At 46.7% G+C, this 23,998-nt stretch overlaps 1 protein-coding gene across 1 annotated transcript; it reads left to right on the forward strand.

The window, feature by feature from the left end:
- The first annotated feature begins 701 nt into the window (after positions 1-701).
- Positions 702-23,856, forward strand: DUSP15 (dual specificity phosphatase 15). The gene is made up of 7 exons (XM_083447689.1): positions 702-1,236; positions 6,341-6,374; positions 12,995-13,077; positions 15,845-15,894; positions 17,217-17,291; positions 19,094-19,268; positions 21,800-23,856. Exons 1-7 carry the CDS (start codon positions 1,216-1,218, stop codon positions 22,013-22,015), a joined length of 654 nt encoding a protein of 217 aa, XP_083303815.1. The 5' UTR covers positions 702-1,215; the 3' UTR covers positions 22,016-23,856.
- Positions 23,857-23,998: the final 142 nt, after the last annotated feature.

The raw sequence follows: 23,998 nt of genomic DNA on the forward strand, positions 1-23,998 counted from the left end.
TATAAATTTTATAATTGTGTTCAATACCAGGAGTGTATATGATGATAATTATATTAATCTTCTTATATCTTATAGTGTGGTGGTTTGATTTTTCTGTTATTTGTTTGATTGTATGTTCGTTTACTTGTATGTACGTCTGTTTTTCATAAATGTATTTTAAATTAATAAAGATGGAATTAAAAAAATAAAAATAAAGGCAGAGCCAGCCACACGCGATCCCATTTTACTCCGTTGCTGCTGTTCCTCCTCCTAAACCAATAGGAAACCCCGGCGATCGCTCCGGAGAGGTCTCTCTCTCCGCCCAGCTAAGGTGGCCTCGTGCTTTGCCGACTCTATTTTCGTAAAGGGACATGTAACTCGATCTGCGGCAGGCAGGCAGGCGGCCCTGCGCTCGTACATTCCGCGCCGGGAACATTGCATTCTGCCGGCCTCCCACACTCTCTGCTGCTGGAGTGAATCAACAGATTTCGAGTTGTAGATCCCAAGCAGCCTTCTGCCTGCCTTACTGCGCAACATTACACTAGAGGAGGCCTGCCATGTTCACCCACGATCCAGAGGCCTGTGTGCTGCTGGGACAGCTCCCCAGAAAGCGTTGTTGTTGTTTTTGCAGGGATGTCCCGGGAACTGAGTGGCCGGCTGCTGCGTAATTGCGCACCGTTCTTCCGAGGCAGGGAGGCGCATCTCCCCTGCATGCCCCAACAGCCCTGGCTTGTCACCGAGCCAGGAAGACTAAAGGTTTTGTTCTCTCTGAACACTGGAGCTTTGTCCCGGCGGTGGAGCCGCAGCAGCAGCAGCAGCAGCACCGCCTGCCCTTGGCACACACACACACACACCCCCACGATTACGAAAGAGGTGGAGTTTATCCTCTACTGTCAGTGTGCCAGCCACAGGAGGCGGCCAGGAAAAGGGCATTTCCAGGAGTAGCGTCTTTGCCATCTTGGAGGAAAGGAGCTTTCTCCGGAACAGGAGAAAGAGGCCGGGCGTTTGCAGCAGGTCTGCAGCCGATTTATCGGCTCCCCAAGGGGCAAGCAGAACAGCCACCTTGGAGAGATCCTTTCCACCTCCTGCCTGGTCCTAAGAAGTGAAGGGAGGCAGGCCTAGCGAGAGAAAAACCTCGCCCCCTGCTCCATACCTATTGCTGGGGATTTTGTGGAAGAGAATCACACACACACACCAGGACAACTTCTGCTATCTGCCTAGAGTGTGCGTTGGACCATGGGCAATGGCATGAACAAGGTATGACTAATGATGTGTAGAGGAAACTTTATCTGTGAATGCGATTGGGCAAAGCTGCTACGGAGTGTACCTTTGTGGCTGGCAAGGCCTGATGGGGGTTCTAGGCTCCAGAGGGCACCAGCCTGGGGGGCAAGGCTGAGAAAGAGGGTTTGTTTCAAGCCGGGGGGGAGGAAACAAGGGCTGCCCAAGTATTTATTTACTTACTTGAATGTTTTAAATAGTTGTTTTTAACTGTGATTTTCAAACAGATAATTTTATTATTTTTGTAAACCACTTTGAGATTTTGTACGTAAGGGGTTTATAAATCTTGGGAAACGGAATAAACAAGTATGGCTGGGGTCTATCTCTTACCAGCCCCTGTCAGGGATGATAAGAGTTCAGCAATATCCATAGGGCCACCAGCTCCACGTCCCAGAGATGTTTCACAAAGCTTTTAATTTATTGGAAGCCACCCAAAGTGACAGGGGTCACCCAGTCAGATGAGCGGCATATTATTATTATTATTATTATTGCCACAATGAACCTCCTCTGATTTAAGGGACACACCCCAGCCCGCAGGGTGGGACCCAGACATTTTGGCCACTTGAGAGGGAGGACAAAATGGTCACTCCTCCCCACAGCAGACACAGATGCCAGCTGGACTAGCAGTTGGATCTTTGAAATTGACACACCTAGCGATGGTGCAGCTCTCTCCCACCGCGTGATTAGAGGGGGAAACCCTCAAAGCGATTCACAAAGAGAATGAAACAATAAACGTATCAGCAGAAACAGTCAAAAGATAAAAACAGCAATAAACTAAAAGTAGATTAAAACATACACCTTCATGTCTCCGTAGGCTTAGCTAAGCAAGAATGTTTTCATCACGCACTGGAAAGAGTGCAGAGTAGGTGCCTGTTTGGTGTCATGAGGCAGGTAGTTCCAAAGTGTAGGCAGAATTAATTTCTTAAACATAATAATAAAAAATAAATAATAATACGTTTTATTTATACCCAGCCCTCCCAGGCCAGAGCTGGGCTCAGGGCGGCTAACACCAGTAAAATTACAGTAAAAACATAATGGGGGGGGGACCAATTTAAAATACAGGCTAAAATGCAGTTTAAAATGCAGTCTCATTTTAAAAGTAGCCCATAGATCAAAACCATAAGGGGAGGGAAACATAAGGGTCAGACTGAGCCAAACCAAAGGCCAGGCGGAACAGCTCTGTCTTGCAGGCCCTGCGGAAAGATGTCAAGTCCCGCAGGGCCCTAGTCTCTTGTGACAGAGCGTTCCACCAGATCGGGGCCACAGCCGAAAAGGCCCTGGCCCTAGTTGAGACCAATCTAACCACCTTGTGATCTGGGACCTCCAAAATGTTGTCATTTGTGGACATTAAGGTCCTCCGCGGGGTATACCGGGAGAGGCGGTCCCGTAGGTACGTGGTCTTAGGTGGTGGCTCTAATAGTGCCTGTTCACACGTTAGTTTGGGGGAGGGCACAGTAGGTTGTGTCGCCTGCACAGCTCTGTCCCCCACAGAGGACAATGGCCAGGGGGCTTGGGGGGCGGATGCTAGGGGCTGCAGCTGTGATGCCCTCACATTGTCCAATGGTAGGGCCGGGACCAGCAACTGCTCTACTGGTACAAAGTTACTAGTGCACAGGTGACGGTAGCAAGGATGTGGCTTGAAAGGAAAGGTTTCAGGCAGCTCACAAGCCCAAACTGCTCACCAGGTGTCTTTGGCCACTGTTTCCTTCAGGGAGGAGGGGGCTGTTGATGGCTGCTGGCCAGCAATGCCTCTGAATGCCAGCTGCTGGAAACTGCAGGAGCAGAGAGCTGCTCTTGGGTCCGAATCCTGCATGCCACAGCCAACTGCTCAGCCAGCCACCGTGAGAACAGGATGCTGGACTAGATGGGCCATTGGCCTGATCCTGCGGGCTCTTCTTATGTCCCCCTGGGAATCCAACAGCAAGGAGAGGTCAAAGAGCACTCCCAATGTGCAGAGGTTGTTTTTTGTGCTTCTGTCTAAAGCAGGCAACCACCTTAACGCCCAACCACCCAGCTTGACAACCATCTCTGTCTTGAGAATGCGACAGAATTCTGCCTCCGTTACAGAACTAAACTGGTTCAACGGATATGCCTTCCTACTCTCCAGGAAGCTGCCATCCCACAAGGAGCCTTAGTGGGGTGATTCCACAGCCCTTCCTCCCAGGATTCATTGAGAACGGGAATAATAATAATAATAATAATTTATTTATACCCCTCCCATCTGGCTATGTTTCCCCACCCACTCTGGACGGCTTCCAACAGAATATTAAAATACAATAGTCTATTAAACATTAAAATCTTTCCTAAATAGGGCTGGCTGCCTTCAGATGTCTTCTAAAAGCCTGGTAGTTGTTTTTTCCTTTGACATCTGCTGGGAGGGTGTTCCACAGGGCGGGTGCCACTACTGAGAAGGCCCTCTGCCTGGTTTCCTGTAGCTTTGCTTCTCGCAGTGAGGGAACCGCCAGAAGGCCCTCAGCGCTGGACCTCAGTGTCAGGGCAGAACGATGCGGGTAGAGACGCTCCTTCAGGTATACTGGACCTAGGCCGTTTAGGGCTTTAAAGGTTGGCACCAACACTTTGAATTGTGCTCGGAAACATACTGGGAGCCAGTGTAGGTCTTTCAAGACCGGTGTTATATGGTCTCAGTGGCCGCCCCCAGTCACCAGTCTATCTGCTGTATTCTGGATTAGTTGTAGTTTCCGGGTCAGCTTCGAAGGTAGCCCCACATAGAGCGCATGGCAGTAGTCCAAGCGGGAGATAACCAGAGCATGCACCACTCTGGCAAGACTGTCCGCGGGCAGGTATGAAACCAATATAGCTTTGAGGTTTCCCTATTCATTTCCCCTTAATGCCATTATTGGGCACACATTCCCAAGAGGAATAGATGGTGTTATGGATGACTCTCGTCTTCAAAGAGGTGCTGGAGCTTACAGAATAGGGGGCACATGGTGCCTATTTTGTATGCTGTAGTGCAGGGGTGGGAAACAATTTCTGTAAGCTAGATGCTATCCTCCTGGACCTGATTTGAAAGGTGGGTGAGGCTGCTCCTTTACCAACCACCTGGTGTCACAATGTCAAGTTACTTTGTGCTTTGACGTCCTTAAATTGGGACGTCAAAGGGCCATCCAGAGCTTGCAAAGGACCCTCCAGGGTGCTTCGGCGTTTGCTGCCCATCAATGGTGGTCTTGGTCTGTGGTCAATGGTGATGGAGGTAGCAACTGTGGCAGGTTTGCAAAGGGGCGTTGGCCAAACCCAGCAAACACCAGGAAATCAGAATTATTCCAGCGGAGCCGATAGGAGGCTCCCAATTTCTCAGATCTTTCAACCCCGCACACCTCCTAAGAGCTTGCCAGGCCCTGCAGCTTTCCTAAAATCTCCGTTCAGCACTTTGGCAGCACAGCAAACAGAGATGCATAGCTGTCAACCGTCCCTTATTTGGCGAGAAACTCCCTTATCCCCGCTGCTGTCCCTTATTGATGATGTCCCTTAAATTTCCCGGGTTTCAAAGGAAGCAGCTCCTCTCCCTCCCTCTCTCCCTGCCGGCGAGGGAGGAGGGAGGCTCCAACTGTGTTGCTTGGCTGCGTTGCTCACCCAATAAGGAGTCTAAGAACAACTGGGGGGGTAGAGCTTGCATGCTTTGTGCCGATCAAATCAGCCGCGTTGCCTGGTGACTCGCCTTTGCTCAGCGCTTCCCAGCGGAGAGGTGACGGTGGTTTTCCTTGCTGCATCCCCTTTGCCGGGTTGCTGTGCTGTGGGAACCACCGCTTGAGGCTTCGTTTGGCTGCTGGCTGGGCTTTCTGTCTTTGGCTCGGAGGGGCTCAGAAGTTGAACATACCTGTGCTATGCAAATCCCTTATTTGGGCTGTTGATCCCTTATTTTCGAGGCTGCTGGTCCCTCATTTTCAAATCTGTAAGTTGACAGCTATGCAGAGATGTGTGAAACCATCAGCCCTGGAGAGATCAGGTGCCATTGAACCACAGAGAAAGGAAAAGAAAGAGTCATGTGTGCTTATGTTTCAGGGCACTCACTCGCTGAATGAAGCCCCACAGAGCCTGAATGTTGTCAGAGTTGCCACATACAGCGCATCCGAGGCACTGAAATTTCAGGGCTCAAACCTGAGACTTAAGGGCGGATCCTGGCGATGTCACGGGGGTGGCCCCTGGAGACGGAAGTTAATTGGGAAAGGGGAGGGGAGGAACGCAGGACACCCCCCCCCCCAAGTGTCTATCATATATTTTGCAGCCAGCTCCTGCTAGGCTAAAGCTTCAAAGTTGCACGCAAAGTTAATAAGTTTCTTTTTAAATTAAAAGCACACTTGCTGACACGGATGTTCAAGTCCTCCACCTGCCACCTGGAGAGGGCCAGGTTAACCTGAACTTCAGGTCGGACCCAAAGGTCTGGCAACCCTAGTCAGAATTCAGAGAAACCTCCAGCAGCCTGGGGAGAGCCTCTGTACCATGAAAAGAAACAAAAAGAATATAAAGAAGAAGAAGTTGTTCTGTGTTTGCATCGCTCCACTTTGCCTATGGGCACTGTAATTTACCCATCACAGAGCTACAGTTCCCAGCACCCTTAACAAACTATTGCCCCCAGGAGTCTATAGGGGAAGTCATGTGCTTCAAATGTTTATGGTACAAGAGATGAGTCTTCCTGTGTTTTGGCTCATCTTATTCCCCCCCTTATTCCCCTCCTTCCCCCCCCTTTTCCTTTTCCTTTCCTTTTTCCCCCATCCTTCTTCTTCTTTCCTTTTTCTTTTTTCCTTTTCCATAATGGCTTATGCTTTATGCCATGTACTTTGATATTTTGTGTAGTTTTTTAAAGCTTTTTTCATTATTATTATTATTATTACTATTAAGGAATTTTCTTTTGTCATTTTGGTTGTCTATATTTATGTGTATCTGTTTAAAGCAAAATAAAAGTATTTAAATCAATAAATGTTTATGGTGTGCACTCAGAGCCACTTCCCTTGCAAGCAGAAGCTCTCAGGTTCAACCCCCTCCAGGAAGGGTTGGGAGAAACTCCTGCCAGAAATCCTGCAGAGCTGCTGCAACTGACAGTGACTTTTCTTTTTGTGTCCAACAGATTCTCCCTGGGCTTTTCCTCGGCAACTTCATAGGTGAGTCGTCTGAGAAATGGGCATGCTGCAGATCCTGGGAGGAATAATAGAGGCCTGTGTTTCTTTTGGATTCTGCTGTGAACCTTGGCGGGGATCCTGTGCCTGTCTTAGCCCAGTCAATGCCTGGCAGGCCCAGAGAGGCCTTTCCCTGTGGCTGCATTTTCAGGGCAGGGAAGACTTCGCCATTTCCTTTTTTTAAAAAAAATAATATTTATTAGAAGTTTAAAAGTTACAGAAAATAAGCAAAAGAAAAAAAGAAAAAAGTGAAAAAAAGAAAAAAGAGTCAATACATAAAAAGAACAAAAAAACACACAATACATAAAAACAAAAACAATTAAAAACACATCAAATATTTATCCTTATCTTTCATTAACTTATTTCCTCGACCTCCTCACACCTCCCTTTTTTGTATTCCAGTTATTAACTATATCAGCAAATCCTTTCCATCTTTCACTGCTTTCTGTCATTTAATTATCTTAATTCATTTTAACCTTATCTTACCATCAAAACCTTATTTATTTATACTTAACTCCTTATAATATTTCTACTAAAGTAAGACTTCGCCATTTGCATCTCTGCCTGTTGTCCTGACCTTTGAAACATGCTGGGGCAGCTGGGAGAGAAGCAAATCCTTATTCTGGATTGGTGTTTTCTTCAGCGTGTCAGCAGGAAAAACTGCTGAGTAAAATGTTAGACAGGTAATAGAATCATGGAATTTTGAGCTGGAAGGGACCCCGCGGGTCATCTAGTCCAACCCCCGGCAATGTAGGAATCTCAGCTAAAGCCTCCATGACAGATGGCTCCATTGGTTAGGGTGCTCATACCGCCAAGGTTGCAGGTTCGATCCTCGTAAGGGAGAGCTGCATATTCCTGCATTGCAGGGGGTTGGACTAGATGATCCCCCGGTGTCCCTTTCAACTCTGTGATTTTCTGATTCTGTGGTACAGGGGTAGGGAGTCTTGAGTCTGTGGGCCAAATGCCCACAGGCCTCTCTGCCAGGCGAGGACTTTCCTGGCCCTGTTCAGTACCTCCCTTGGGTACTTTCTTAAAATATATATAATAATTTTCTATTGGTTTTTCCACATATTTTCCAGCATATCATCCTTTTAAACATCATTCCAAAATCTTTGACTATCACAGCCTAAGACTTCCTTCAGCCTCAACTGGTGGTTTTCTAAAATCCTTTCTAATTATGCATTTTGTTACTACAGTTATTGCCATAAATCCAAATCTTAATACCTAAACTTAATTCTTTTCACAATAATTTCTATATTACTCCTTACAAAACTTATTTTAACCCTACAAGCGATGTCAATTGATTGCAATTGCTTTCCAAATACAGTGGTACCTCAGGTTAAGTACTTAATTCGTTCTGGAGGTCCGTTCTTAACCTGAAACTGTTCTTAACCTGAAGCACCACTTTAGCTAATGGGGCCTCCCGCTGCCGCCGGAGCACGATTTCTGTTCTCATCCTGAAGCAAAGTTCTTAACCCGAGGTACTATTTCTGGGTTAGCCGAGTCTGTAACCTGAAGCGTCTGTAACCCGAGGTACCACTGCATCTACAAAACTTCTTCCATTCCTTTAGGAAAGTCTGGTGCTGCCGGTTCCAAATTTTCCCGGTGAATCTCGCCATCTCAGCATCGTTCATCAATTTCTCTTGCCACTCTTATTTAATTGGCATTCCTTCTTGCTTCCAACTTTGGGCTAACAATATCCTTGCTGCAGTTATCGCATATAAAAAAAATTGGGTGCTTTTGCTTGGCTTGAATCCATCCTCCAAGACTTTAATAAGGCTTCCCGGGTGTTGGAGAGAAGGGATTTGGTACAGAGCCCTTTTGGCAAGGCTGGATTGTAACTTAGGGTCCCACCTGCTGTTGCCTGCTGCCCCCGCTCACTTCCCCCATGGCCCCTCCCACCCCTTGGATGTGGTTGCCCCCAGGAAGCTGCCTGGGAGGAGATGTGGCCCCCAAACCGAAAAATGACCTCCGCCCCAGCAGTAGCAGAAGCAACAGTTGCTGCAACCTGCCTGCCCAGCCTTTCACAATCTGCTAATGTTAAAGACTGATCCGTCAGCAGTCAGGAGCACTTCAGCCCTGTTTTTGAGCTTCTGCCCTGTTTTTGAGATTGTTTGAAACTTGAAACCTCAATTTCTTATTATCACTGCCTGTTGTTGTTTAGTCGTTTAGTCGTGTCCGACTCTTCATGACCCCCTGGACCAGAGCACGCCAGGCACTCCTGTCTTCCACTGCCTCCCGCAGTTTGGTCAAACTCATGCTGGTAGCTTCGAGAACACTGTCCAACCATCTCGTCCTCTGTCGTTCCCTTCTCCTTGTGCCCTCCATCTTTCCCAACATCAGGGTCTTTTCCAGGGAGTCTTCTCTTCTCATGAGGTGGCCAAAGTCTTGGAGCCTCAGCTTCAGGATCTGTCCTTCCAGTGAGCCCTCAGGGCTGATTTCCTTCAGAATGGAGAGGTTTGATCTTCTTGCAGTCCATGGGACTCTCAAGAGTCTCCTCCAGAACCATAATTCAAAAGCATAAATTCTTCGGCGGTCAGCCTTCTTTATGGTCCAGCTTTCACTTCCATACATCACTACTGGGAAAACCATAGCTTTTACTATACGGATCTTTGTTGAGGCAAGGTGATGTCTCTGCTTTTTAGGATGCTGTCTAGGTTTGTCATTGCTTTTCTCGCAAGAAGCAGGCGTCTTTTAATTTCGTGGCTGCTGTCACCATCTGCAATGATCATGGAGCCCAAGAAAGTAAAATCTCTCACTGCCTCCATTTCTTCCCCTTCTATTTGCCAGGAGGTGATGGGACCAGTTGCCATGATCTTCATTTTGGTTCTCTTAAATAAGGCTATGTTTAAAACTTGTCATTGAGGCTTTTATACCTTTTTTGTAAACTCAAGGAAGCATTTCAGCCCTGCTCTTGAGTTTGATATCACTTAAAATCATTTAAGGTTTATAATTTCCTTATTTCCTTTTGAGGAAACTGATTAGTTTAGTTAAACGAGTTTTGTAGCCGGCATCTCATTAATTCTAGGTTAACTTTTCCTTAAATTTTTTGGTTTTTTTTATTTAATTGAATTCTGTAGTCGATTACTTCTCGTTTCAGGGATTTTCACGGAAATTATTTTGGTTTTGTGTAATTTCTTGGCTCCGTGACTGTCTTTTTTTCACTGGTTTCACGATCTGCTGGGTTCAGCATTTGCTTCGGAAGGAATGTCAAGTGTGTGTGTCATGGAGGACGGGGAGGAAAAGGAGGCCTGGAATATTGCCACTTTGCTCCTACCCTGCCTGTAACGAAACCTGGAGAAAAGATCGCACCAGGAACTCAGTCCAATACAGTGGTACCTCAGGTTAAGTACTTAATTCATTCCGGAGGTCCGTTCTGAACCTGAAACTGTTCTTAACCTGAAGCACCACTTTAGCTAATGTGGCCTCCTGCTGCTGCCGTGCCGCCAGAGCACAATTTCTGTTCTCATCCTGAAGCAAAGTTCTTAACCTGAAGAACTATTTCTGGATTAGCGGAGTCTGTACCCTGAAGTGTATGTAACCTGAAGCGTATGTAACCTGAGGTGCCACTCTATAAGTTTCAATAGTGGGAGTGGTCCCTACTCGCAAATCAACAGTCAATTGTAACAAAAACTAATCCGTTCAAAAGTATACATTCTGACAAGGATTGCAAACGCAAATAGCGATTACAAACTCAAACAGAGATACAAACTCAAACTCATAAGGATATGTATATCCAATTATGGATCAGAAACCAGTAACTTCATATTGGTCCATAGGTTTGATGTGAAGGTCTTAGTTTCAATCATTGAGCAGAAGTCAGAAGTCAATTACAGATCAGAAGCCAGGACAGGGCCGTTTCGATGTATTCACCTTCATCCGCTGGAAGTATCAAATATTACATGAAAATACATTTAAATTCTAAATTAACATAAATTGTAAAACAGTCTGAGTTCTTGGTGTGCTCTTTTTCTCTTGGTATATTTAATAACAAGAACTCCAACTTATGTAATGAGACCTGAGCATTTCAAGACCTGAGCGTTTCACTTGCCCATTTGGAATTCCAGGAACTTCTGGAGAAAGTTGCATTTTCCTGTTTGTGTTGTGAAAAGGAACTCGTTCCAAAGCAGCTACCTGGGAATGCGCAGGCAGGCAGGCAGGTGTGGGTCCTTGGGTGAGTTAGTTCAAAACCTGTAAGCCACATGGCTCCCAAGGACTGTGCTCGACTGCCTGTTCCCTTATCGATTCCTGGAACTGTAGCATTGGAAGGGGTTCCCCTGTGGTCATCTAGTCCAACCCCCTTCAATGCAGGAATCTCAGCTGAAGAGCTCGCTCTCTGACAGAGGGCCACCCAACCTCTGCTTCAAAGCCTCTGTCACCTTCTGAGAGAGTCCGTTCCACTGTCAAATAGCTCTTTCCATCAGAAAGTTCTTCCTGATGTTTAGTTGGAATCTCCTTCCTTGTCCTTTTTTTTTTTAAAAAAAATAATTTTTATTAAGAATTTCAATGTAACAAATTATCAAAACATATCATCTTCATTGTTTCCCCCCCTTTTCCCCCTTCCGCAACCCCAGGATAAACCCTCCCTCCCCCCCCCAAGACTTTCCTCTCTGATTTTTCAACACATGTTATTCTCTGCATATTGTGAAATTGTAAAGAACCTTAAATTATCTGCCTAGTATGTTAACAATCAATAAATTTGTGTATGTTTATTCAAAACCTGCCAAGGAGTCCAATTCATTTTGGGGGTTTTTTTAAGTAGCTTGTAAAAAGTTCCCATTCTTCTTTAAAGTCACAGTTGTCCTTATCTCGCAATTTGCATGTCAATTTCGCCAGTTCTGCATAGTTCATCAATTTCTCTTGCCACTGTTCTTTTTTGGTATTTCCTTCTACTTCCATCCTTGTGCTATCAAGACTCTAGCCGCCATTGTCGCATACATAAATAAATTCTATATTTTCCTTGGCAGGTCTTTTCCTACAATCCCTAACAAAAATGCTTCTGGTTTTTTTACAAATGTTAATTTAAACATTTTCTTCAACTCATTATATATCATTTCCCTTTTTTTTAATTTCTCTAAATTCCCACCACATACGGTAAAAGGTCCTGTCTTTTTCTTTACACTTCCAGCATACGTTTGATCTGGTTTTATACATTCTTGCAATCTGTACTGATGTTATATACCATCTATACATCACTTTCACATAATTTTCTTTCAGAAGAGAACAGTTTGTAAATTTTAAATCTATTCTCCATATATTATGTCCCATATCTTGTGCCCATATCTTTGATCATGACCGACTTCACCTCCTCATCTTTTGTTTCCCATTCTAGCAGAATACAATATGCACCTTTCAGAATCTCCTTGCTTGTCCTTTGAATCCATTGGTTCAGGTCCTCCCCTTTAGAGCAGCAGAAAAACAAGCTTTCTCCATCTTCCATGCAATAGCCTTTCAGATATCTGAAGATGTCTATCATATCAGCTCTCGGTCTTCAGATGGCCAACCGTCATGGATGCTTTAGATGAGATTCCTGTGTTGCAGGGGTTAGACTACAGGACCCTTGAGGGTCCCTTGCAATTCTATGATTCTGTGATTCTCTTCTGCAGACTAAACATACCCAGCTCCCTCAACCGTTCCTCCTAAGGCTTATTTTCCTTGGTCATCTTGGTCACCCTTCTCTGCCCACCTTCCAGCTTTTCAGTATCCTTATTTTCTCATGTTAGGGCTTATCCGAACTTAGGTTTTGCTCTTTCCAGCAGATGTCTGTGCTTTTTAATGCTCCGTGTCAAAGCTTTCCCCTGAAATTTCCCCACAGAACCCGCTCTTTAAAGCTGCATCGGAGCAAACGTCAGTTCAGGTTTTCCATGGACTTTTGTTTGCACCAATTGGGCTTTAAAGAGCAGGTTTTTGTGGGGAAAGTTCCGGAGCCAAAAAAAGAGTGTTCAGACCATTCCTGGAAAGAGTGGAGGAAAGCAAAGTTTGGATAAGCCCTTAAACACAGTGCTATTTTTCTAGAAAAAGAGGTGCTGGTCTTCACTGTGAATATCTCCCTTGTTCTCTTAGAATGGCAATGGCGCCCACTTGGAGGCCTGCTTAAACATAACTGCATGTTAATGCTCTGAGTCATTATTTCTGGCAAAAGCATTAGATGGCCATTGTCAAGAGGAGGTGTGGGGATATTTGGACTTCCAGTTGGAAGGGACCCTGAGGGTCATCTAGTCCAACCCACTGCAATTCAGGAATCCTTTGCCCAACGTGGGGCTCAAACCCACGACCCTGAGATGAAGAATCTCATGCTCTACAGACTGTGCTATCCCTCAGGTGTTGCTGGACTGCAGCTCACATCGTCCCTGAGCATGAACGGGTTTAGAGGTTGCAATGAATGTTCTCCTTGTTTCAGGATCCAAGAATTTGTTAGACTGAGCATTTGTTCTTTTGCTGTCGTCTGGCACTGAAGCGAGGGCACATGATTTCAGCATGCGATTCTGCATATTCTGGTTTGCCAGGCAATCAGCAGTTTGTGCATGAACATCCATAAGTTGCTTGGGTAATAAATAAGGATGTCTGAAACAATCGCACTGTGTTCCTCCTCCTCTTTCTCCTAGATGCCAAAGACTTCGACCAGCTGAGCAGGCACAATATCACCCACATCGTCTCCATCCATGAATCCGCACAGCCATATATTCCGGTATGAGTGAGTTGGGTTTTTATTGGAGGCAGGGAGGGGGTTTCAGTGCGCTACTCTGAGACAATGCGAGGCAGTGGCCTCCGACAGTGGATTTTGGACATCACTGGGGGTGGTAAAGCAGCAGACAGATCTAATCCTTGGGTCCCAATCCGCTGGAAATTCCTCCTCCTTTGGGAGCTGTATAAAGGTAAAGAGACCTCTGGCCATTAGGTCCAGTTGCGGACGACTCTGGGGTTGCGGCGCTCATCTCGCTTTATTGGCCGAGGGAGCCAGCATGATGAAGCCGCTTCTGGTGAACCAGAGCAGCGCATGCAAACGCCATTTACCTTCCCGCCGGAGTGGTATCTATTTATCTACTTGCACTTTGATGTGCTTTCGAACTACTAGGTTGGCAGGAGCAGGGACTGAGCAACGGGAGCTCACCCCGTTGCGGGGATTCGAACCGCCGACCTTCTGATTGGCAAGTCCTAGGCTCTGTGGTTTAACCCACAGCGCCACCCACATTCCATGGGAGCTGTATGGGAGCACACTATTGAGATCAAGCAGGCACGTTCCCTGTACTCTTTTTGGCACCTGCTAAAAACATTCTTATTTAGACAAGCCTAAAGTTTAGAATTTGGGACGCGGGTGGCGCTGTGGTCTAAACCACAGAGCCTAGGGCTTGCCGATCAGAAGGTCGGCAGTTCAAAAGCACATCAAAGTGCAAGTAGATAATTAGGTACCGCTCTGGCGGGAAGGTAAACGGTGTTTCCGTGCACTGCTCTGGTTCGCCAGAAGTGGCTTTGTCATGCTGGCGACATGACCCAGAAGCTGTACACCGGCTCCCTCGGCCAATAAAGTGAGATGAGCGCCGCAACCTCAGAGTCGGCTATGACAGGACCTAATGGTCAGGGGTCCCTTTATCTTTAAAGCTTAGAATCTGGGGTGTGGGTGGCGCTGTGGTCTAAACCACAGAGCCTAGGACATGTCGATCAGAAGGTTGGCGGTTCAAATCCCCGCGACGGGGTGAGCTCCCGTTGCTCGGTCCCTGCTCCTGCCAACCTAGCAGTTCGAAAGCACATCAAAGTGCAAGTAGATAAATAGGTACCGCTCCTGCGGGAAGGGAAATGGCGTTTCCGTGCGCTGCTCTGGTTCGCCAGACGCGGCTTAGTCATACTGGCCACATGACCCGGAAGCTGTCTATGGACAAACGCCGGCTCCCTTGGCCTATAGAGCAAGATGAGTGTGCAACCCCAGAGTCCTCCGTGACTGGACCTAATGGTCAGGGGTACAATTTACCTTTACCTTTACAGTTTAGAATGTTGGTGTGAGTTTTAATCTGCATTTCAAGGAAAGAGAGCCCACAACCTCCTGAGGGAGACAGTCCCACTGTTGAGCAGCTCTTACCATCAGAAAGTTCTTCCTGCTGTTTAGCTGGAATCTCCTTTCATGTAACATGAATCCTTTGGTCTAGGTTTTAACCTCGAGAGCAGAAAACAAGCTTGTTCCCTCTTGCATGTGACAGCCCTTCAGATATTTGCAGATGGCTATCATATCTCCTCTCAGTCTCCTTTTACCCAGGCTCAATACACTTGCTAGGGCTGGAGTTATACCATGGTGCTAATGCTTCTGCCTTGAAAGCAGAAAGGGCCCAAATTCAATCGCCGGAATCTCCAGACAGATTCCCTGTCTGAAATCCTCTTAGGAATTTTAAATGATGATATTCCAAAAGATAAAACTAAATTTTTCTTATACGCGACGTCTGCAGCAAGAATCCTGGTTTGTTTAAGTATTGGAAAGGGAATCAGCTAGCCACTAGGGGCGAGTGGTTATGTAAGCGTTCAGAATATTTAGAATTAGCCAAATTGACAGATATAATAAGACAAAAACCCAAAAGTGAAGTGAAAAAGGAACGGGAGTGCGTAAAGGAATACCTTAAAAGCCAAGGTTCGAGGGCAGAAATCTGGCTGTGTCTGGAATAACCTTGTGAAGTGAAAGGATAAGAAAGAGGGATTTATAGCTAGATGCTAGGATAGAGACGATAAGGAAAACAGGAAGACACAATGAGAGGTAAAGGAGGTGCTGTGGGATTGGTGGAAGTCAAGGTTTGTTTTTCTTTTAGTGTTTATATTATCATTTTGTAAGATTTGGATATATATTTTTGTATGCTTGTTTTTGTGCATTGTTATTTTTCATATTGTTGTTGCTGTTGTTGTGTGGAGAATACTAATAAAATTAATAATTAAGAAAGGGGGGGGGAGAAATCCTAGAGAGCTTCTGCCAGTCAGTGTAGACAATATAGAGTCAAGTGGACCAATGATCTGACTTTGTATAACTCAACTTCTGCTGCTTCTGTGTTCCTCTGCCATGGATCTATGGCCACTCCCAATCAGCCTTATAAGAAAAAAGGAAGAACAGTTAAATTGGGCAGAAGGAGATCTGGGGTGCAATGCAAAAGACCCAAAGTTTAGCCCGCCTTAGATCACCACCTGCTCCGCACAGCGAGATAGAAAGAAAATGTTTGGAATTCCTCCTGACCTCAGCCCAGGTGCAAGGGAACCTAGGAAACTGTCTTTTAATGAGTCAACTCATTGGTCTATTCAGGTCAGTATTGTCTGCACGGACTGGCAGCAGCTCCCCAGACTTTCAGGGAGGGGACCTTCCCAGTCCTACCTGGAGATGCCTGGGGGGATTGAACCCAGGACTTTATGGCAGGCGCTGCACCTCTTGAACTGCTGCCTTTCCTCCTGGGAGCCTCATCTCAGTCATTGGGTGCTTGTTTTTCTAGGGAATCATCTACCTCCGCATTGCTCTGCCAGACACACCAGAGGCCAACATGTAAGTAATAATAATAATAATAATAATAATAATAATAATAATAATAATGTTACTATTTATACTCCACCCACCTGGCTGAGTTGTCCCAGCCACTCTGGGCAGTGTCCAGCACATGTAAAACATAATAGAACATCAGACATTTAAAAACCTCCCTAAACAGATCTCTTCTAAAAGTTGTATAGTTACTTATTTCCTTGACATCTGATGGGAGGGTGTTCCTCAGGGAGGGCACCACTGTTGAGCAAACGAATGAATAAACTGAAACTGAATCCTGACGAGACAGAAGTCAGAGATGTTGGGAACCTGGGTTAGGGTCTGCCACATGTTTTGCACAATCGCGGCCAGGCTTGTGTTCTCTCCTCCGCCATCAATTGCAAAACTGAAACTGGTCCATTGAGGAACGAGCATGTAACACACCGCAGACCTGTCGCTCAGCCACATGCAGAGTCCCAGTAAACACGATCACTTATATAATCCTATGGCCTGGAGGAAGATCTCGACGGTATCGCTTCACTCCAGTTCTGCAACTTTTGAATTTGCGCAAGAAGCCAAAACCAGGTCAGGAAGTTTTGGTTCTATTATGACTGAAAGTGCAGCTTCAAGCTGAAAGGCTTCAGATCCAAACCTTGAGGGAAGGAGAGGGGCAGAGAAGAAGTTCCACGTGGGGTAATGGGGCATAGTAAGAGTTATTTTTTGAGAGCTTGTTGTTTAGTTGTTTAGTCGTTTAGTCGTGTCCGGCTTGTCGTGACCCCATGGACCAGAGCACGCCAGGCACTCCTGTCTTCCACAGCCTCCCGCAGTTTGGTCAGACTCATGTTCGTAGCTTCGAGAACACTGTCCCACCATCTTGTCCTCTGTCGTCCCCTTCTCCTTGTGCCCCCAATCTTTCCCAACATCAGAGTCTTTTTCAGGGAGTCTTTTCTTCTCTTGGAGCCTCAGCTTCAGGATCTGTCCTTCCAGTGAGCACACAGGGCTGATTTCCTTCAGAATGGATCGGTTGGATCTTCTTGCAGTCCATGGGACTCTCAAGAGTCTCCTCCAGCACCAGAATTCAAAAGCATCCATTCTTCGGCGAACGGCCTTCTTGATGGTCCAGCTCTCACTTCCATTCATCACTACTGGGAAAACCATAGCTTAAACTTTTGAGAACCAGTCAGAGTTATTTCTGCACTGCTGGAAGTTGGACTAGATGGTCCATGGGGACAAGTCTCTAATTCTATTCCATCCCATGGTCTTTTGGGGCTAAGCTTGTACAGAGTCTGCTCTTGAAATCTGGTACCCTGGCATTGAAACCTGTTTTGGCTTTGTTTTCGTCCTTCCAGCAAGAAGCACTTCAAGAAATGCATCCATTTCATCCATTCCTGTCGCCTGCATGGTGGGAACTGCCTTGTTCACTGGTATGTTGACCTTTTTTTAGGGTTGTTTCACTCGGCTGTTGTGGGCTTTCTGGCGGGGGGGGGGGCACCTGGTGGGTCCCTGGGAGAAACAGGACGCCTGCACAGCCTACTATGATCTGCCAGATGTTGCTGGACTACAACTCCCATCATCCCTGGGCACTGGGGCTGATGGGAGTTGGAGTCCAACTCAGCACTTTCTGCACTTTTTGAAACGTTTGGCAAATGGGAATAATAGTCATCCTTTGAAATGGACACTTCTCCAGATTTTGCACATTTCAGCAATGTGTACTAAAATTGCACATACAGTAAATTGTGCATATAACTGCATATATTAGTGAAAAAATATAATACAAGAATGCATATTGGAGAAATTTTATTTGCAAAAAAAAAAAAAATGCATGTTGGGGAAAATTGCATTTAAAAACTGCATATTAGAAGAATTTGCATTAGAACGCTGGATAATTTCCATGAGGATTTAAAAAAAAAAAAATTAAAGAAAGAATTACAGTCATACCTCAGGTTGGAGATGCTTCAGGTTGTGTTTTTTTGGGTTACGGACCCGCCGAAACCCGGAAGTGCTGGAACGGGTTACTTCTGGGTTTCAGTGGTCGCGCATGCGCAGATGCGCTAAATTGCGCTTTGCGCATGCGCGCTGAATCGCAACACATGCGTGCGCAGATGCGGCGCTGCAGGCTGCACATGCTGCGGGTTGCGAACGTGCATCCCGCATGGATCATGTTCACAACCCGAGCGTCCACCGTACAAACCGATATGGAAATGTGGGGATGTAACTTGCCCCAAAAGATGAGAAAGCAAAATTGATGTTTTTGCTCACCTGGAAGGCACCAGGAGGATGAAGGCTGCTGGGGGGGGGGGCAGGTAACAGAGCCATTCTGTCTTGCCCCCCCCCCCCTGCAGCACATGTACAGGTCCTTGCCCTTCTGTTTCCCTGCCCCCCCTTTCTGTCCCTCTGGGTCTCTTCCTATGTTCTTCAGAAAGGGTGTCCCTCACCATTTGCCTTCCTGTCACACTGAGCCATATCCCGGCCAGGGATCCTCTAGTGCTGCCTTGAGGTCCAGGGCTTTTCTAGAAGTGAGGTTCATGCTCCATAATTTTTGGTTGGCAAGGAAAAATAGGTTTAAAAATCCTGGACGCCAAGATCCAGGCTTTAGGGAAGTACTCTTTGACCAGAGAACCCCAGCAGAGATTTAAAATCACAAATCATGCAGCAAGTAAAGTGTGGAAATCTAGGCTGTCAGACCATTAAAATATGTGACTTCCAAGACAGTCCCCTCTTCCCCCATCGTAGGAAAAGACTAGACGTTTGGTAAGTTAGAAACGGTTTACTTACAAACTCTCCAAAGGTCAGATTCATGTGCTTTCCCACACAGCAGTCAGAAAACACAGGTGAAAAAACTTGGCTTTGTTACAGTGGCTTGTTAGGGTGGCTTGTAAGAGACACGCGGCTGAGCTGCAGCAACCAGCTTAGCCTCTTCACACGCTGAGCTTCTCAGGTAGACTGTAAAGGGAACAATAGGCTTGATTACTTTCCTCCCAAGGATAGGGGGAGTGACCTAGCTAAGCCTGGCAGGACACCTGACTCTATGGCTTTAACCCCTTCATGCACTGATCAGACTTAAGCATGTTGGTTCCAGGAGGCTGGTTGTCCCCCAATAACAACCCCACGAGAAGGTCCCAAGCGTGGCTTCGCATTGTTGGTGGGTAGGAATGCAGGCAGAGGGCCTTGCGACAGGCCAGGAGGGGAGGCAGAGCTTTCTGATGGCTTCTCCGTCTGCCTCCAGCCTCGCAGGGATCTCCCGCAGCACCACCATCGTCCTCGCGTACGTCATGGCCGTGACACAGCTGAACTGGCACGATGCCCTGGAGGCCGTCAAGGCAGCCCGGCCAGTCGCCAACCCCAACCCCGGTTTCCGTCAGCAGCTGGAGGAGTACGGGGGCAGCCGGTCTGTGAAGAAGGTGAGAGCAGGAGACACATGTGATGTGGTGTGCCTGTGAAGGGTTTGGGCATAGCCAGAGATGATTTAACATCTGGATGCTGTGTTAATCTTTATATTTTGATGGTTTAGCACCTGTCATTTGCACAAACCCTGGGATCTTATAGAATGAAGGGTGGTCCAGTCATGCCATCAATCCTTCAGATGCAGTTTTCCTGTTGCCTCGTCAAGCTCTTAGCGCATCTGACTTGGTGCTGTCTGTGCTGATTGGCAGGTGGCGGTGATGGGAGGGATGAGAATACAGTGGTACCTTGGTTCTCAAACTTAATCCATTCTGGATATCTGTTCCAAAGCGTTCCAAAACCAAGAAAGTAAAGCAGAACTGATTAATCCGTTCCAAACTTTTAAAAACAACCCCAAAAACAGCAATTTAACATGAAATTTACTATCTAACGAGACCATTCATCCATAAAATGAAAGCAATAACCAGTGTACTGTACCATAAAATAAATAAAACAATATGGTAGATGATAAAAATTAAAATTACCATTTTTTCCTTACCTGCACTGATGATAGTCATTGTTTGGATGGGGGGCTTTTATCCATTTCTGCAGTCACTCAATCAATCAATAAGTAGCTGAACTGAAAAAGCCTAAAAACAAAACAACGCTAAATAAATAGCAAAAACAAAAGCACCAAATATAAGCTCCAAATATCACCTTAGAGCACTTCAATCAGAAACAGATGGCTTGAATTAGAATGGGGCGACGCAAATTAGCAGTGCAACAGGAAACACAGCACACTCGGCTTCTGAAAAAATGTTCGGAAACCAGAACACCAACTTCCAGTTTTGCAGCGTTCAGGTTCCAAGTTGCTCTTGAACTAAGCTGTTCAGAAATCAAGGTACCACTGTACAGAGCGCAGCATTTGAGTGAGGCTCAAGGAGTCCAGCTCAGGGGTTTCTCCCAGGTGAATCTGAACATACTGCCAGAGATTTAACCTGGCACCTTCTGCATGCAAAGCTACCAGGTGTTCTACCTCTGCACTGCGACCCTTCCCTTAAGACATAGGAACCTGCTTCATACCAGGTCAGATCATTGCTCCATCCAGCCGACTGGCTCCCTGGGCACTCAGGTGGTGTCTCTGTCCTTCATGCCGGGGATTTGAACCTGAAACCTTGTGTGTGCCAAGCAGGTGCTGTGCCACCGGCCTGCATCCTGCTGAACGGGCAAGGACAGCCTTATGCTGGGAAGGGCATATTTGAAATAAAGGATTCTGAGCGGGAGACGGAAATAGGATGCTTGCAATCATCTGCTTTTTGTCTTGTGTGCTGGAGACAGAAAAAGACAGATCACAGGGGTGGACAGCGGTCCGGTTCACGCTTGTTTACAATTCTATGATTCTATGATTCTAGGTGCTGTGCCACCGGCCTGCATCCTGCTGAACGGGCAAGGACAGCCTTATGCTGGGAAGGGCATATTTGAAATAAAGGATTCTGAGCGGGAGACGGAAATAGGATGCTTGCAATCATCTGCTTTTTGTCTTGTGTGCTGGAGACAGAAAAAGACAGATCACAGGGGTGGACAGCGGTCCGGTTCACGCTTGTTTACAAAGTTTGCATGATGTTGTCATATCTCTGACTTGTCATTTCGCAAAGCCCTCGCCTCTCAGTCTCTGCAATGTTGGTGGCCGTTGTCGATGTTGTCATTCTTCCAGCTTTTATTATAGAGCCATGACTGATGAGTCTGCTTATTTATTGTCAATAATAATAGCAATAATAATTTTATAATTCACATTCTGCCCATCTGACTGGGCTGCCCCAGCCGCTCTGGGCAGCTTCCATCAAAATATCAAAACATAATAAAACATCAAACATTTAAAAATTTAAAAATTCTTTATACAGGGCTGCCTAAAGTCAGATAGTTGTTTATTTCCTTGACATCTGAAGGGATGTTGGTCTTAGACTTAGTTGGTCTCTATGGTCCTACTAGACAATTTTTTTTATTTTTATATATATTTCTACTGCATCAGACCAACTTGGCTACCTACCTGAATCTGAAGGGAGGGCGTTCCACAGGGAGGGTGCCACCACTGAGAAGGCCCTCTGCCTGTTTCCCTGTAGCTTCACTTCTTGCAGTGAGGGAACCACCAGAAGGCCCTCAGAGCTGGACTGCTTGCCTTTGTACCCCACCTTTCTTCTGTCAGGGTGGCACAGATGGGGTTCCCTGGTGGTCACCTATACAACGCCAGGGATTAATTTGCATGTGTTCGGATATTACCTTCGTAGTCATAAGGGCCAGTAACTTGCTGGGCTTTTTTGAAAGGCTAATTCTATGCTTTCATGGTGTAATTGCAAGCATCCTCGCTGCCCTCTTCTTTGCGAGACATGCATCTGCGGCCGGAATGGCAAAGGAACTCTTGCGAACTGTCCTGTTTTTAAATAGGTTTTTATTTTATTTTTTTATTGGTATTGTTTTACTACTCTGTTGTTTGCTGGCCCCGGTTCCTTTGGGAGGAGCACTCACCACCCTTGCCCCTTTTTCTCGTTGACAGATCCACCGGAGACTTGAGCGCAAGTATGGAGCATCGCCTTTTACTGACGAAGAGGACATCAGAGCCCTGCTCCCACCTGGGAAAAGGCAGCTGGTCCCCAGGACAGAGGGGGCTCCGCAGACCCTGGTGCCAAAGGAGAGAGGAGCCAAGCACACCGACCCCTTTCTGTTACGGATGAAGCAGACCTTTTCCTGCCTCCCGGGGTGTTTGAAATGACCCCTCTTCCAGGCGTTTTTTGGGGGGAAAGCACAGAAGCTTAGCACATCGGACTGGTCGGAGTCAAAACCTGGCAAGGGCTGTTCCAATCTCCTGGCACCATGAAATGCGCTCGGCTGAGAAACCGGCAGCACCCACCAGTAGCTACTCAGATCCATTGCCCACCTCAGTCCCTTCCACTCGCTGAAACGGAGGAAACTGTTAGGAGAGCCGGCACCAAGGGACTTCTCTGCAGGTTCAGATGGTAAACAATGCCAGGCACAAAGGTCGCCAGCTCCAGTGTCCGGCTGAGGAGGGGGAGCCAGGGCTTCCCAGAAACAGATGATTCTTTGGAGGATATTTTCCCCCCATTGCACGGGGTTCAACTAGATGACCCTTTAGGATCTCTTGCAACCCTACATTTCTATGATTCTATTATCCCGAGGAAGAACAATTCAGGGACTTCAGCCGTCCCAGAAATCAAAATCAAGTGGATGCCTTTTTATTTATTTTTTAGCCAAATGGAGGTGGTTCTTGCACAACAAATGGCTTCCTCGCCCAGATGGCGCGCCAGGCCTCTCAGTTGCGAGTGTAGGCGGGTGCGATCGAGAGAAGCGAAAATAGCAGGATGGAGTGGAACAAAGCAGTCGCTCGTAGATGAGCAGAGACGCCAACAGTTGGACCGAAGGAAGGATTTTGGCCAGCGCAGTTTGTCCCGTTGCTCCCAGACGCCGACGAGAGAAGCTGCGCTTTGCCAAAATTCTCTTCTGCGCAACTACTATTGCAGCAGGCGCACAGAGGGGCTTTTCAAGCACTTCCTTGACCGAATGAACGTTACACCCAGTGGCCTCTTTCCCTACAGCGCAGGAAGCTGGCTGCCAGCGATAAACAGAGGTGGGTGGGTTTTCCCTCCCCCCTCCCCGCCCTTTGACCTAACCCTGCCCTCTGATGCGCTCTTAGACCAAACAGCTTTCCAGACTGAGGAGAGTCAGAGCCTGGCGCAATCCCCCAGGCCAGAGAGCTGATGCGCTCTGATTATTTCCTGCCCGCCAGCTGCGGGAATGTGAGCTTTCAAAAGGCTTCTTAGCGAAGGTTTGGCAGGATGCAAAAAGGCAGGCGTCGCATCATCACCGCCATCATCATCACCGTCCCCAGCGGGACAAAAAATGATGAATTTGCCAGCGACTCAGCAGTCCAAATTGCACTTCCCAAGGGAGCGATCGTAAAGGACACGCCACACTAATGATCAGGGTAAAAAATGATGCTGTTCACGCCTTGCAATGCAGCCACACACACACACACACCCCAACCCCACCAGCCTGCTAAGCCCCATTCTCTCAGGCTGTTAAATCCCTTCCTGTGCATTGGGGGCTGGGGGACACCCCCCACCCAGAGCAGATCTGGCTGGGCAGGGGGGCTGCAAGTGGGCGCAGAGGAAGGAGAAGTCACATCAGCACGCAGGCAGAAGTTTGCTTCCTCAACATCAGATATCTGTGGCCGCAACATCAAGACAGCTTTTTTCTGGGCTCACCCAGACCTCCTCCTCCTCCTTTTTAACATTGCAACTTAGGAAAAGTTCTGGGAAACTTGAAGGCTTGCTTCCTATTGTGACACTTCGCTGGGTCCTAATAAAGGCAAGGCCCAGTTGTGGATGTTGGATTTTTTCTTAAGGGCTGGCAAACTTCCTTTAATTTTTGTTTAGCGGAGAGACTGATATTGTACACACACACACGCGGATGAGTATGGGTAGAGTAAGGGAACAGTTTCTTCTGGCATTTGTTATCCCAGGGATAACCAAACAGTTATACCTTTCTAGTAATAATAATAAATTAAATAAAACATACATAAGTATTTAAAAACAATGTTCTGTATTTATTTATTTGACGTGGAGGGGAACGGCATTGTGTTATATGTGTGCATATATGCAAACAGAGACCTCACCCTAGAAACCCTCATGTTCTCTTTGCAAGTGTGCACACAAGCTCATTATTATTATTATTAAAA

This window comes from Podarcis tiliguerta, assembly GCF_965153285.1.
Source record: "Podarcis tiliguerta genome assembly, chromosome: 6".
NCBI lineage: Eukaryota > Metazoa > Chordata > Lepidosauria > Squamata > Lacertidae > Podarcis > Podarcis tiliguerta.

Excerpts from the sequence above, each read along its gene's own strand:
- DUSP15 (XM_083447689.1), top strand. The coding sequence starts at position 1,216 with ATGGGCAATGGCATGAACAAG. Across the intron at positions 17,292-19,093 it reads GGGAACTGCCTTGTTCACTG|CCTCGCAGGGATCTCCCGCA; the intron begins GTATGTTGACCT and ends GTCTGCCTCCAG. Across the intron at positions 19,269-21,799 it reads GCAGCCGGTCTGTGAAGAAG|ATCCACCGGAGACTTGAGCG; the intron begins GTGAGAGCAGGA and ends TCTCGTTGACAG.